The 16,051-nt window shown below is 38.5% G+C and overlaps 1 protein-coding gene across 2 annotated transcripts in view; it reads left to right on the forward strand.

Annotated features, from left to right (window-relative positions):
- Nucleotides 1–3,901, forward strand: part of WAPL (WAPL cohesin release factor) — a 77,305-nt gene extending 73,404 nt beyond the window's left edge. For both annotated transcript variants that reach the window (XM_040242176.1, XM_040242177.1), the window contains exons 18-19: nt 941–1,036; nt 1,562–3,901. In XM_040242176.1, coding sequence (XP_040098110.1) covers nt 941–1,036; nt 1,562–1,627 — 162 coding nt within the window. In that variant the 3' untranslated portion in view covers nt 1,628–3,901. The remainder of the gene's footprint in view (nt 1–940; nt 1,037–1,561) is intronic.
- The last annotated feature ends 12,150 nt before the right edge of the window (nt 3,902–16,051 follow it).

Below are 16,051 nucleotides of genomic sequence, written 5' to 3' on the forward strand. Positions count from 1 at the left end.
CTACCCTGCCCCTCTCTGTGCGGTTGGTTAGGGTGCGTTTAAACCCAGCTTTGCGTTACCTCTGCAGCTAGCTGTTGCCCTCACGATGTGCCCCTCAATATAGCCTCAATGTGTGTTCAAAATACAGCATTGAAAGATGGCAAAATCCCTCAGGATTGGAGCTGCAAGCTTTTACTGAGTAGCTGTAAAAGTGGGGGAGAGGAATCAAAAGCATCCCTCTTCCCGTCTTTTTTTTCTTTTTGTATGTGCTTTTTATTATAGGTGAGCCTCCTTAGAAGAGCTTTTCCTTTTATTCTTTATGACTCTTTAAAGCATTTTAAATATATACTGAAATAAAACAACATTTTAAGCAGGCCATGTATTTTTCTTACAGTAAACTGGTTTATATACAGTTTGGCTGCTTCTTGCTAATAACGGAGGGAAACATCCTAATCTGTCCTGACATTGCCTACATTTTTTTTCTATAGATGATACTAGATTTCCTTCGGAAGGATATAGTTAATTCCTAGCCTACATGAAGAATTTTCCTTGATCTTTTTCTTTATATTCCTGATCAGCTTTATGGATACATTCTCAGTCTGCATTTCCTTGCTATTCTTATCCCTGCCCGTTCTGCCCCACCCCCTACAGTACATTTTGTTATTTCAGGCATTTTTCTGTGCATTTACAAAAGTAAATATGCACATAAATGTTTCTTTGTAGTCTTTGGCAGCTTTATCTTTTTCCTTTCTTTCTGAGGATGGGATAGGGTGGGGTAGAGAATGGACTCACAGGCTCACAAAAGTTAGAGTGTGGAAAAGGAAATTGCATATTAACCAAGGAGCTTAAGGACCTTGTATAAGTTTGAAACAGGATGTGTGCCAAAACCAACTACACAGTACAAGGTTCAATCTCATGTTTTCTGCCACCTGACCAGTGTTCCTTTGGTTTGTTTCCTTAGATCAATGTGACCACTGTGCGGGAGTATCTGCCAGAAGGGGACTTTTCAATAATGACAGAGATGCTCAAAAAGTTCCTGAGCTTCATGAATCTTACCGTGAGTAGCTTGTATTGCAGCTTCTGTGGTTTTACATATGGTGCACTAATGACGGTAGAGATGCAGGAGTTCTCTGGCAGGCCAGAGGTTAGGACGGCAGCTTCAGTGAAGGGTGTGCAGGTCCAGTCCCTGGTCAGGGAGCCAAGATCCCACGTGATCTGCAACCAGAAAACCAAAGCATAAACAATACTGTAATTAAAAAAAAATTCAATGAATACTTTTTAAGAAATGCCAGTAGAAATACAAGTATTATGGCCATCATGAATAGAAGCAAAAAAGTGATTTTCTTTTCATAATTGTGTGGTTTCTTTAAGGTAACTGAATTAGTAGGGCTGAATATATTGATACTGTATTATGAAAGCCATAGTTTGATCTCACCTTGTTTTGATCCATAATGTTTGGTTTAATAAAGCTAAATAGTTTAAGCTCTGATGCAGTGCTTTGGAGAATTAACTGTGACTTCCCCTCCACTCCCACCACACCCCCCCACCCCCCCCACCCCTCCTCCGCCCCTCCTCTTTACAGTGTGCTGTTGGAACCACGGGCCAGAAGTCCATCTCTAGAGTGATTGAGTACTTGGAACACTGCTAGCTGCTTGCCCTTTGCTTCAGGTGCTCGGTAACGCTGGAGCTATACTTAGACAAAGAAAAGTCACGGAAGAAGTCCTTGAAGATACACCAAGAACATTCATCAGTATCATTCATATTTGGATTTTTAAGGCCACCTGATTTCTTCTTCGTCATGCATTCTGCATTTGCTAAATGACAGTTACTACATCAATCTGCAACTATCAAAAATGAGGGAAAAGGTCCAGGCTGTTCACAGTTCCACGCAGTGTTTAAACACACTTTGGCAGAAGTCATACTCTCCCCTCGTCCTCCTGCTCTGTTCTGGGCGAGTTTTAGGGAAACTTGTGCTGCTGTCAGTGCAACTGCTGTGTATGCTGAGCCGCTGTTGTCACGCCAGCCAGGTGCAAAGGCAGCTTAGCTACTGAGGCGTCGAATGTTCTGAGGACATTCTAGGCAACAGCTTAGTTCCTTTTTCAGGCTCATTTGCTTTTGCTTTTTTGTTGAATGATTCCAATCGTAAATAAAGCTTTTAATAATTTTGTGAATTTTTTTTGTTGTTGTTCCCTGAACTACTGTCTATATTTAAAATTAGATGGAATCCAAAGACACAAGGGATTAGTATATTTTTTTATTCTTGATTTGGTTTGGGTTGTTGAAGTATTTTTCACCTTTGAGACCATGACCATATTCATTATCATACCATAGTAAGTCATAGCTATAGACGCAAGCAAACAAATGACAGTTTGAGGGAATATAAGATGATGTGCCCTGGTAAAGGATGAAGCAAAACAGACAAACCCAGGGTAGTTTACCCTTAAAGTTAGAGGAGACTCTCGAAACCCGATTAAGTTTTGAGGGAGAACTCTCTAGATATATTTTCTAATGTTCAATACAGTAAATATAAGGAAGCTAAAACACCAATGTGGAATTCATGTTTCCAGATAACATGTATATTCTTCTATAAGAGTGACAGGATCAAATGCATAAACGCAAAGCCTTAAATTGTTGGTTTAGAGAAGATCCTTTTTCTTCATCCAGATTCTTTTAGTTCATAGAACAGTGTGGTGTTCGGAGCACACAGTAACATATTTTATATATTTAATTTTACAACATTGCAAATTTTTATTGTATTAATTATTGTTCAGACCACTGGTTATACATTTTTTCTTTTTTACTGATTGGGCCTGAATACAGGCTTTCCAGAGATTTTCATTTAATACTTTAAAATACCTTTCAGGTAGTTATATCATGTTTCTTCATTGGATTTGTAAAACTTGAAGCCATAAAAATATTAGTTTGGTGTGTATTGGGGAAAATAGCTAAAAGTCTAATTTTTACCCATTTAGACTTTGTTATTTCCTTGTATAAAGTGACAAATCGGGGCTCTTGGATCAGTGCCAGCTGTAATGTTTTTTAATGCAGTGGCTGCCTTTTATTGTCTTCCTATTTTTGATAATGCAGATTGTTGGGAAATCTATAAGGAAGTAACTGATTCCAGTCAAATTGTTTTCTTCTTCCTCCTACCCACCCCCCCCCCCCCACCCCACACCTTTTAAGAGCATAGTATGCCAGTGTAACTTGGGAAAGATTGAGGTTGTATTTGCCCTGAGTATACAAGCTAGCTTAGCAAACTACTTAAAACGCTTATTGGTAAATGATATCCATAAAATTGAATTAGTTAAATTATTTTAAAATACATTGATATTTATTAATCATTGGATTTAGGAAAAGGAGGAGATTTTTAGTAAAACTGACTTGTGGCTGAATGGTAAGGGATATTATAAAACATTTGGATAAGAACAATCAGGGCGAACTACATTTTTCTGTTACACTGGTAATCATTTGAGAATTGATTTACCTCAGTGTTTAACAGTTTTTTGTTTTGTTTTGTTTTTTTTAAATAATGACTAATTGTCAAGCACTGATAGAGATGCAGATTTTGGTGGGGAGTGGTGGGGGAGAAATCACCTCACCAAACGCAGTGCATCTGTGTGTTTAACCCTCAGAGAACTCTGCATTTTAGGGTACTTGAGGCTGACTTGCAAATTAACTAAAGTTTTAAAGTAACCTTTTTTTCCACTGTAAATATTTCTGTAAATACTACCAATTGGAAACTAGAAGGTAGAGTACTTTTCTGAATCCAATCCTATTTTTATTTTATACAGTATTTCTCAGCTGTGATCTTTGGAGCAAAAGCCAACGGCAGGAAAAAAATAGTTTGTACCAGTTTCATGAAGTATGTCTTTGGGTTTTTGTAAATAATTTTAACTCAAATAAAATTGCTACTTTCAATACACATGTTGTCTTTAACATAAATCTATTGAACTATTTTGGAGGAAGAAGACTCACAAGCTTGATAGAGCTGACTAATGGGAAACACAATGTGTCGCTTAAGTGAATTTCACACTTTGAAAATGCACGGAACAATTTAACCAGTTTTTGTTCAACACTATGTATATCTCTGTGTTTTTAATACTCATCGAAATGTAATGTCAACTCAGCAACTCACATATGAGGGATGGTGGGTTTCTGGTTGAGTAGCTCTGCCCTTGTTACGTTTATTAAGTTGCTTTTGCACCTCAGAATATGACCTTTCATTTGAGTTTTGAGAACTGCTTTTTAGTTTTCCAGTTTCTTCTTCAGTTGTCAGCCTTTAAGTTTCCTGTATTTATTCAAGTGGGTTCCTCAACCTCTACTGAATGCGTTTAACTGTAAACCTGGATGAAATGATCTGTTCTGGGAGCTTCTGTCTGCTTTTCCCTCTTATACACATAGAGGCAAGTATATAACCATATTTAAGAGTGCAGGCTAAGGAGATAGAAAGATCTTAAATCACATGCATAAATTTTGAGTATTACTGCTGATGTTTATGGACTTTGAGCAGATTCCTGAACTTTTTTTCTGTTTATTCAGCCAGAAATAGGGGATAGTACTGGGTTGGCCAAAAAGTTTGTTTTGTTTTTTATGGGGTTTTTTTGCCAAGCCAGTACTTAACCTCAGTGCCGTGAAGATCAAGATGGTACACGTAAAGTATTCACAGTGTTTCAGACAGGGCTTGGTAAATAGTAGCTTTTATCAAACAATTTTCACTCCATCAGGAAATTAAAATGTAAAGAACAGAGGAGAATAGTGTGATAATTTTAAACACTTGAGATAATACCTTTTCATATCACTGAGGGCATTGGGTTTGAATTACTTTAACAGCAAATCTCTAATTAATATCTTGGTAGTAACTAATAAAGCAAGGGGAAAACAAGTGATCATTAAAAAGTTCCAAACGAGTTTTTATACACTAGAAAGAAGGACCAGAAGAGGTTTGCACAGTTCACTGTCAGTTAATGATCTCATACAGAATGCATAGATAAGTAATTTGATATAGAAAGTCTTTAAACTGAAGAAAAAGTTGAATACTGTTGAATGTTTTGATCAAACCTCTGTTTTCTTTGCTTATATGTCTGCAGTTTGAATACTCCAAAGGTCATGCACTGGCTTAAGGAACAAAAATGGAAAACCATACCTGTATACCACCTAGATTAAAGGGACCTGTCTGCTATCCAGAGTTGTATAACAGAGGGTATGGTAAATAGAATGTCAACTACAAACTGGCACTTGCCATCTGTCTCTACAAGGACTAAGTCATGTGCTGTTGCAGTTGCTGATTTTCAACACCCACTAAAAGTTCAGGGTGCACAGAAATGAGGTGCTCTGTGCTGGTGTGGGGGATACTGGGGGCACTGGCAGAACAGGTCTTCAGATATTTCAAGAGCTGATTTTATTAGCCCAATTGTATCTCCTCATATGGAGAAAAGCACTAAAATCCTTCACAGTGATAACTGCTCATCTTGACTAGCAGAAAGCTTCATGAGACTAGGAGAAACCTGGACAAATGTGTGCCTGCCTGCATGTACTCACCCTTCACCAAAATCACATATATACTGTCCTTTCCCCACCCAACCTCTGGAGCAGTTTTTCAGAGCTATCTGAGGTACTGCTTAAGGCCACAATACCTTACTCCCTACAACAGCAAATACTTGTAAGGAGACAAAATGACCTAAAGTTCACATGGAACTGCAAAGGACCGAAAGGAGCAAGATAATCCTGAAGAAGGGTATACTCTGTGGACAAGAGGAGCCTAGCAAGTTACAGTCCATGGGGTCACACAGAGTCAGTGAGCGACTTTCACATAAACTTCTGAACTTCAAGTTTTGCTACAAAACTACAGTAGTTAAAACCATGTGATATTAGCATTAGGGCAAATAGATGTGTACAACAGAGTCTAGAAACAGATGCACATACAATTCACCACCAGATTATTTTTGGCAGAGGCACCAAAGCGATTTTTAATGTGGAAGTACTTCTTAACAAATCGTTCTGAAACAATTAGATAACCATTTTTAATAAGCCTTGACCCTACCTCTTACCAAGCAAAAATTCCAGATGGATCATAAGATCTAAGTGTAAAGGCTGAAACTACAAAGCTTTTAAAAGCATCAACATCATTTGGGGAGTGGCAATTTTTTTGACAAGATGCAGAAATCAACGAAAACATTAAATTTATCAAAATAAAAAATGCATGTTCATAAAGATACATCATAAGAAAGTGAAAAAGCATTCTGACTGGGAGAAAATGTTCACAAATCATTTGCTTGACAAAGGACTTTATCCAGAATATAGAACTTAAACTCAAAGAACAGCTCAGTTTTTAAATGGACTTGAATAGGTCCTTAACAAAGGATGATACATGAGTAACTAATAAACACATTTAAAAAACACTCGGGATCATTAGTGATCATGGAAATGCACTTTTAAATTACAGATACTACCTATTCAGCAGAACAGCAAAATTTAACCAATAACACTAAATGTTGCAAAAATGAGCAGTTGGAACTTTGTCAATGTTGCTGGTGAAATTATAACACCACTTTGGAACAAAATTTTGGGAGTTGCTTGTAAAAGTAAAGATACATTTCTCTTTCAACTCAGCATTTGCTTTCTGTGCAGGAAAAATTAAAGCATTCAACAGATGGTTGTGAAAAAGTTTTCACAACAAATTTGTGAAAAAATGTTCATAGCCATTTTATTAATAGTAGCCAAACACTGGAAACACAAATGTTTGTCCATCAGCAGGCAATGGATAAATTGTATTTATGCAACAGAATTTAGCAATAAAGGGGAATGACCTACTAATTCAATCAGAAATGTGGATAAATCTTATATTTATTGCTGAGTGGAAGAAGCCAAAATAAGCTTACATATAGCTTGAGTCAACTGACAAATTTATAGGACTGGCAAAACTAAGGTGAAAACATTGACAACAGTTCACTTAGAAGATGATAACAAAAATGAAAAATTCTTCATGTTTAGAAAATTAAAACTAACCTGACAACTTATGGGTTAGAAAAGTTATGGTGGAAAATGTTTAAAAATTAGGACTAACAACAAAAGTCTTAAGATGTATCAAAACCATACTAAAGATAAATGTTTGACTTTAAATGTTAGTATATGAAAAACAATGGCTGAAAATTCTAAAAGACAAGTCTCCATTTTAAAGTTAGATCAAGAGCAATACAATAAACCTTTGATAAGGAGAAACAAGGTAATAGAAAAAACTTTTAAAATTAGCCCAAAATAGACTTTGAAAAGGGGAATTAACTTTGGAGACACTGACCAAGAAGGAAAAATACATATTAAAAATTAACTATAAAAATAGTACAGAGATAGAAATTTAAAAGACATTAATTGAATACTCTGAATAGATATGTTAATGAAATTGATAATGTAAATGAAATTATCAAATTAGAAAAATGAAGTGAATACAACAAATGGAAAGCAAAAGAGCTTTATAACTTCTAAAAAACATTTTAAGATTCCATAACATATATAACAAAAGTTCATGATTTTGAAAGTTATTTCTACTAAGTTTTCAAGAAATATAATTTTACACAGATTCTTCTGGAGCACTGAAAAAGAGGGAGACCCCTATAAATACCTGATGAAGTATTGGTAACAAAATAAGGACAACAAGGAAAAGGAAAATTGCAGGATTACCCCATTGAAAACCATCAACACTAAATTCCTTTAAAACATGTAAGTCAATTGAATCCAGGAATATATATATACAATATATGTATTGAACCCAGGGCTCTTGCATTTCAGGTGGAGTCTACCATCTGAGCCATCAGGGTAGCCCAATCATGCTTAAGAATGCACAGACAAAAAAAGTCCAGAATAACAATGATTTTTCTGTGGGAAGATGAGATGAAGGGAGATGTCAAGGTGACTTTTGTTTAATCAGTATTCATTTGGGTTTTTTAAAAAATAACATTCATTTCATATAAATTTAAAAAATAGATTTGAAAGGCCAGAAAAATCAAATGAACAGACACACAGCTGGTATTTTTGCCAATGCTACCTAGTCGCTGTCTGCAGAGGATGCGAAGAGCATCATCAACTCAGTGGACATGAATCTGAGCAAAATCCGGGAGATAGTGATGGACAGGGAGGGCCAGCATGCTGCAGTCCATGGGGTCACAGAGTGGCTGAGCGACCAAACAACAAATACCACCTAATGGCTAATTTGAAACCTGATAATTTTTTTAGTTGCTCGTCATGTTTGACTCTGCAACCCCATGGACTGCAGCCTGGCAGGCTCCTCTGTCCACAGAATTCTCCAGGCAAGAATTCTTTTAAAATATGAAAGATCAGAATTTTTACTGGGGCAATTTTTCTCATAACCACTGCAAGAATTTTCTGACATGCAAAACTTGAGCTCTGAAATAGGGATGAGTTGCAACAAAGGGTTTATCTTCCAGTAAAACAGCATCTTGGACTTCCTTGGCAGTCCAGTGGTTAAAATTCCATGCTTCCAATGCAGGGGGTGCAGGTTCGATATCTGGTCAGGGAACTAAGATTCTACATGCCTTGAGGCATAGGCCGAAAAATTTTCTTTAACTGAGCTTCCACTAGCTACAAAACTGTAAAAGCCCAAAGTTTGTATGGTTGTCTGGGGGAGAATGATTGCAATATGAAATTAATGATGGCACAAAGCTTAAGGTATGTGAACCTTGTGTTTTATTTGGAGAGTTTTCCTGGGACTGTTAAGGTCCAAAGTAGTAGTAGGTGCTTTCCCATGTCTCTTCTCTGATATAATCTCTCCAACATTCTGGAAACGTGAGTAGTATCTGTATTTCATTGAGAAATAAATTGAGGCTCTGGGAGGTTAAGTTGGTTACCAGAGGTCCCACAAGGGGCAGAATCAGGATTCAAACCCACATCTGCCTGACCCCAAAGGTGAGCACCCACCGAGTTCCACCTGGGATGACCTCTTGTTTTTATTCCCTGCAAGTGTCTCTGCATCTTTCTGGTTCATGGGTTTCCTCATCCAGTCTGAGTTTATTGAGAGCACGAAGCTTGAATGCTCAAGGTCCTGATGAAACTAGCTTAAAATAACTATATCTCAACCAATTTCTAAAATAAATTCTGATTTCTTAGAGCAAAGAAGAAACCATTTAAAGTTCTAAGGAAGACAGTAATTAGAAGCAGTAGGACTCTAGGAGGGACATAGTTAAGAAAAAAATTAGGCTGCTGGATATCTCATTAGTTTGAATGTACTGAGAAGAAATTTACATTCCAGTTGGCAACTTGGGATAAGTTAGAGATAGGTATTTAGAAAACCAAGCAAATTATTAGCTTGGTTACCAAAGTTCTTGTGCAGGAACTTGATTAAAGAATTGAAATCAAGATATATACAACTCATCTGGGAATAATATTTACATAATAGTTATGAATGTTGAATACTGATATTGATTTCACCAATACTTGTGATAATAGGTAAGTTGGAAGGATAAATGTGGGGTGGGGGCCATAGGAGAGGGAATCCCAGTCTTCCAGGGTGGCTAGTTGATGAAAAAAATCAGAAATAGCAGTATAAGCATATTGTTTAGAAATAAGGAGGTAACGGGCGGAAGAAACAGCTGAAAGAACAGGAAGTGGGTGCTTCTGGGGAACTGGGGGGGGTGCGTTGGAGGAGAGCCAAAGGAACTGCTATATTTCACTGTAAACTTTTCCATTGTAAAACTTCTGACTTCAAGGTACGTACATATATTACTTTGACAGAGATAAAACTTAAATTATAAAGTGAGTGGAGGCTGGCACTGTCTTCAGGGTGTAACCCACATCCTGAGTGGAACCTTTCGACCATGGAGCAGTTTCTGAAGTACTTGAGCATGAATTCCTACGTGATTAGCCACGTGGAGCATCAGATAATCTTTGGTGACTAAACTGAAACAAAAATAAGTATTTGGGGTTTCAGTGCTGAGGTTATTAGTACTCTCGGCATACAGCACATTATGGAAAATAACACAAATCAAATATTACTTAAGCACATACTGCTATTTCAACTTTTTCTGTCGCTGTCATTCAAGATGAAAAGTTAAGCAGTTTTCATAAAAAGAACTCACCTATACTGAACACTCACTGTGTCTGTGCCAGACCCTGAATAAACCACTTCCTGCCTTTAACCTTTGGATCACCGAACAGTTTCTGCAATGGTAAGCATGAATGACTGCGCAACCTACCGCGACCAGCCAGAAATAGCTTAAGTGGGCTAATATTAAATACAACATTTACTTTTAGGGTTTTAGGAGTAAGTGACTGGGCAAAATCACACAAGAGAAACTAAAATGGAATAAAGTAGACCATCTTTTTAAAGCACCTGTTAATTTTCCACTGACTACCTCATCTTGCCTCTCCAACCTAGGGTGGCATTTTGAGTGATGTTCTAAGGTAAACTGCTAACCTCTACTGGGCATCTAGGCTGTGCCTGGCAAGTGGTCAGTGTTTGGCTACTTCCACAAGAGCTGACGTTTCAGTTCTGGGGCCCTAAATCTATCCTTGAAGAATTTACGAAGTGTGAACAAGCTAATTTTTAGATAAATTTTAAGGCAGTGTGAAGGTAAAAAGCTATTGGAGGCTTACTTTCAGCCTTGCTTGGAAGTTAATGAATTATTTATGATGTATTTAACAGTATATGCCTGGAGAATCCCAGGGATGGTGGAGCCTGGTGGGCTGCTGTCTATGGGGTCGCACAGAGTCGGACACGACTGAAGCGACTTAGCAGCAGCAGCAGCAGCAGCCCTCTTCTATCCATCAAGTTAATATGATGTTTTCATCAAATCTCCTATGTGGTCAAATGACCCACCAGTGCTGGACCACAAGAGTGTACAGCCTAATGTAGTAGAAAAATGAACAATTCTTGTGGAAGAGGCAGTGCCAAGTGGGGACAGCCTACCAGGGAATGGTTACATGATAGCTGATAAGTGGTTGTTGGGCACAGCCAGCGGTCTACAGAGCTGCGCTGCTCCACTGGGCCCAGCAGCGGCCAATCGGCTATTGTGTCATCTACAAGGTGCTCTGTGTGGTGCTCCGGGCTTTATGCACTGCCTCATGAATCATCGCACGAGGAGGAACTGAGGCCTGGAGAAGGCCAGGATCACAGTTAGCAGATAATGACTAAGTCAGTCCTGTAACCCAGTTCTCTAAGCCTGTCCTGTATCAGTGATGCTCCCTGAGCCTGCAAGCTCTAAAGGGCAGTTATGCCCTGCTTGAGCTCCATGGGTGTTTTCTGAAATTTTCTACTGGTTTGGAAGGCTGATTGACGTGTTTTATCTGCACCCTTTCACATTTATTTCTGTTTTGCTCCATCTACATTTTTTATGATACTTTTTTGAAGATGTAGCTGGAATGAGATATCCAAGAAAAAGCTAGGTATAGCGGGGAAGTTTCAAGAGAGAGGACTGACTTAATTGTCCAAATATGAGTTTACCCCCAAATAAAGTTTTCTTTTGTAAAAGAAATAAAAAATCTTAATCTCCCAATTATAGAACGGATGATACCTCTGTGTATTTCCTTAAGCAAGTTTTCTTAGACACACAGAGGATACCTCATACTGGTGCAAAGCCCAAGGCTGTCGTTTGACATGTTTTTATGCTTGTTTTAGGGACAGTGGAAGCCATTATCTGAAACTTTCACAAGAGCTCAATGGGAAAGGAAATGATGGGTTAAAGTAATGCCTGCAGGCATGTTGAGAAGAGAGAAGCCCTTATTTGAGCTGCCCCAGGTGATACCGGGCTTCCCTCAAAGCTCAGCTGGTAAAGAATCTGCCCTCATTGCAGGACACCCCAGTTCGATTCCTGGATTGGGAAGATCCCCTGGAGAAGGGAAAGGCTACCCACTCCAGTGTTCTGGCCTGGAGAATTCCACGGACTGTATAGACCATGGGGTCCCAAAGAATCAGACATGACTGAGTGACTTTCACTCATAGATGATATTCGTGACGTGGAGAAGAAGCCATGCCTCCTGAGCCCTGCTCAAATCTCTGACCCACAGAATTATAACTGACAAAGGACTGTTGCTTTAAGCTACGAAGTTTTAGTATACTTTGTTACACAGCTATAGCTGACTGAGACAGAGCTTTATTAGGAAGAGCCTAAGTTGTAAAGATTCATAGGCCAACATTGAATCCAAGCAACCTAAAGTCAAGAGACATAAAAGATCCACAGAGAAGAGGGTGAAAAGGTGGAGGAATGAGGCAAGTACAGAGGGAACAAACTAGGGTAGCATGAAGCTAGTTCTGCTGCTGAGGGATAGATAAGATGGCCTGATCCTTAGAGAACTTCCTACTACGTCTGCACACGGCCGAAGTTCAGAAAGTATTTGTTGAATAAACAAATGAATTCATGAGGCAGTCAGCTTTCCTGTTCTACTTATCTCTATTCCATCAGAAAAATACATTCCTCTCAACTGGTTGAAAGGAATGTTCAGCTGGTTTCTTGTTTATCTGTGAGCCATACTGTGTCCCTAATAATACTCAGTTTATTTGCTGTGTTTGCTCACTGCGATTCAAGCAGCTTTCCTCAGGCAAAATGTCAAGGGTTCCAGAATTCTTATACAGGGCATTCTGGGGAGGAGAAACTGGGTTAAAAGGGGACATGAAGAATTTTTTTGAATCGTATCATCTACATATGGTAAATACACAAATCTTAATTGTTCAACGATATAAAATGTGTATGTAATCCCATGCACATGTATACACCATACAGTCACCACTCAGATCAATATCCAGAACATTTTTATCCCAAAGGTCCCTCGTGTATTTTCCTAGGTCCCATGAAGCAGCCACTACTCTGACTTCTTCCATCACAGATTAACTAACCTGCTCTTGAACTTCATACAATATGGAAATATACAGCACGTGTGTATTTGACTTTTTCTCCACATAATGTCAAAGATTTGTCCATGTTGTATCAGTAATTTGTTCTTTTCATTATGCAAATATATCAACACTTACATACATTGTTGATGAACATGTAGGTCATTTCCAGTTTGGGGCTATTACAAATAAGGCTGCCATGAACATTTTCATCCATGTCTTTTGTAGACATACGCATTCATTTCTCTTGGGTGAATACCTGGTAATGAAATTACTGAATGATAGGGCTGAGCATATATTTAGCTTTAGTAGATAAAGTCCAACAGTTCTCAGAAGAGAATAAGATGATCTACTCTCGCTCTGAAAATGAAAGGTGCTCTCTATCCTTTTCAGCACTTAATATTGTCAGACTTCTATGTTTTAGCTGTCTTGTCTGGTACATGTTGGTATCTGACTGAGGTTTTAATTTGCGTTTCCCACATGAGTGATGAGGTTAAGCACTTTTTCAATGCTTATTTCCCATTTGGACGGCTCTTTGTGATGTGCCTGTTCAAGACCTGTTTTTGAAAATAACTATTTCTGGCTGCACTGGGTCTTTGTTGCTGCGCTCAGGGTTTCTCCAGCTGTGGCAAGCAGGCGCTGCTCTCTGCTTGGGGTGCGTGCGCTTCCCATTGCGATGGCTTCTCTTGTTGCGGAGTGCAGGCTCTAGGGGACGCAAGTTTCAGTAGCTGTGGCTCACCAGCTCCAGAGCATGGGCTTAGTTGCCCCAAGGCATGCGGGGGTCCTCCCAAACCAGGGTAGAACTGGTATCCTCCGCATTGCAAGGCAGAGTCTTAACCACTGGACCACCAGGGCAGCCCTACAAAGTGCCTGTTCACATTTTTTGCCCATTTTTTAATTGAGTGGTTTGTACTTTTCTTATGTAGGTGTTCTTTTGTCAGATTGATGTGTTACAAATTTATTTTCCTAGTTTCTGGCTTGCCTTTTAATGAAATCGTTTGCTTGACATTAATATTTATTTTTAATCATCCGAGTTATTTTTTAAAAATATGATGTATACATAAATTACAATAGTAATAAAAGGGATACCTGCAAACCCACCCCAAATTTCAGGTCTAGAACATGATTCCTATTTTGGAGCAGCTTACCCTTGAAGTCAAGTACTCCCTCCCTGCCTCTCCCTCAGAGGTAATTCCTGCCTTGAATTTTGTGTTTATCACTCTCATACTTTTAAAAATAACGTTACCTAATACGGATATATCTCTAAAGAACATGTTGCTCCACTTGCTTGCTTTTGAGATTTATAAAAAGTCTCATACTGTGTGTCTTCTTAGGCTTTCTTTTTTCTTTCCTCCTCACTTTATGTTTCCAAGATTCATCTGTATTTCTTCATGTTGTAGGTCATCCATTTTCACAGCTGGATAACATTCTGCTACGTGATCTTTTTTCACTATTTATGCATTATCCCACCCATGGAAATACAGGTTGTTCTCAATACTTATATATTTCAAAGAATGCTGTTAGGATCCATCTTGCAAATACCTTCTTCTGCACCTGTTCAAGGGTCTCTCTAGGGTGCATACAAAGGAGTGGAATATACAGCTCATAGGATGTGGTCATATTCAGTTTTGCAAAACACTGTCAAATTGTTTTCCAAAGTGGTTGTACCAATTTATACTCCCACCTGCATTAAAGGTACTCCCATTGCTCCACATTTCCCCTAACACTGAAGTATTAAATTTTTTTCTAATTTAATGGGTATAAAATGATATCTCATTGTCATCTTAACTTCCATTTTCATTACTAATGAGCTGGAGCATATTTATGGACCACTGGTCTTTTGTCCATTTTTCTATTGGGTTATCTTTTCCTTATTTATTGTTATAATTATTTATTCTCAATAGTGTTCCTTTGTTGGTTAGATATATTATGAATATGTGCCCCCAGCTTGTAGACTGACTCTTCACTTTCTTCACTGTCTTTTAACAAAAAGAAGTTCTTGATTCTTATGTAGTTGCTTTATGAGTCTTTTTCATGATTAGAATTTTTTCTTGTGGCTGTACCACAGGCTTGCAGGATCTTAGTTTCCCAACGAGGGACAGAACGAGGGGCTGGAGCAGCGAAAGCCCCGAGTCCTAACCCCTGGACAGCCAGGGAGCTCCCAGAATTTGAAAATATTATTTAGTAAACAATTCTCTACTTAAATTGATAAAGACATTTGTCTGTATTACCTTCTTAAAGTATTAAACTTTGCTTTTGTATTTTAAGTGTTTGATTTTGAATTGACTTTGTCCTTTAAGTATCAATTTCATTTTTTTCTCATATGAATAACCAATTGTCCTAGCTTGACAGCCCTTCCTTCTCTATTGGGTCTTTGTGGTAGGCTGAATAATGGTTCCTCAAAGACGTCTACTTCCTAATTCTTGGAACCTGAGAATGTGTTACTTTTTATGGCATAAGGGAATTTGCAGGTGTTGATTAAGGATCTTAAGAATGGGAGATTATCTTGGATTATGTGGGTGAATCCAATGCAATCAGAAGGCTCTTCATAAGAGGGAGGAATAGACTTACAGTCAGAGAAATACAAGGACAGATGCAGAGGTCTGTAGGAAGTCTTTAGAAACTAGAAAAGGGCTAACAGCACATTCTTATCTAGAAGTTCTAAAAGGAACAAAACCCCGTGGACACACTTTAGAATTCTGACCTCCAGAACTATGTGATAATTTGTGTTGCTTTAAGCCACATGGCCTTTGCTAATTTGTTGCAGCAGCTAACGGGAACTAATACAGTCTTCATCATCACCTTTGTCATATATCAAGTTTTCATATTATTCTGAGGCTTTCTAGGCTCTCTATTCTGTTCCAGTGAAAGTGAAAGTGAAGTAGCTCAGTCGTGTCCAACCCTGAGGACTGCAGCCTACCAGGCTCCTCCTTCCATGGGATTCTCCAGGCAAGAATACTGGAGTGGATTGCCGTGCCCTCCTCCAGGAGATCGTCCTGACCCAGGGATTAAACCCCCATCCCTTACATCTCTTGCACTGGCAAGCGGGTTCTTTACCACTAGCACCACCTACTAATTACAGTAGCTTTATAACTATTTATCCTGGTAAACCATCCTCCTCCTTCATCCTCCTCCTCCCTATGTCTTGGCTACTTACTTTTCTTAGGCCTTTGCTTTTCCAGATAAATTTCAGAATCTGCCTGTCAAGTTCTTCATAGGACTCCAATGTGGTTTTAT

This window comes from Oryx dammah, unplaced genomic scaffold, assembly GCF_014754425.2.
Source record: "Oryx dammah isolate SB20612 unplaced genomic scaffold, SCBI_Odam_1.1 HiC_scaffold_6, whole genome shotgun sequence".
Taxonomy (NCBI): domain Eukaryota; kingdom Metazoa; phylum Chordata; class Mammalia; order Artiodactyla; family Bovidae; genus Oryx; species Oryx dammah.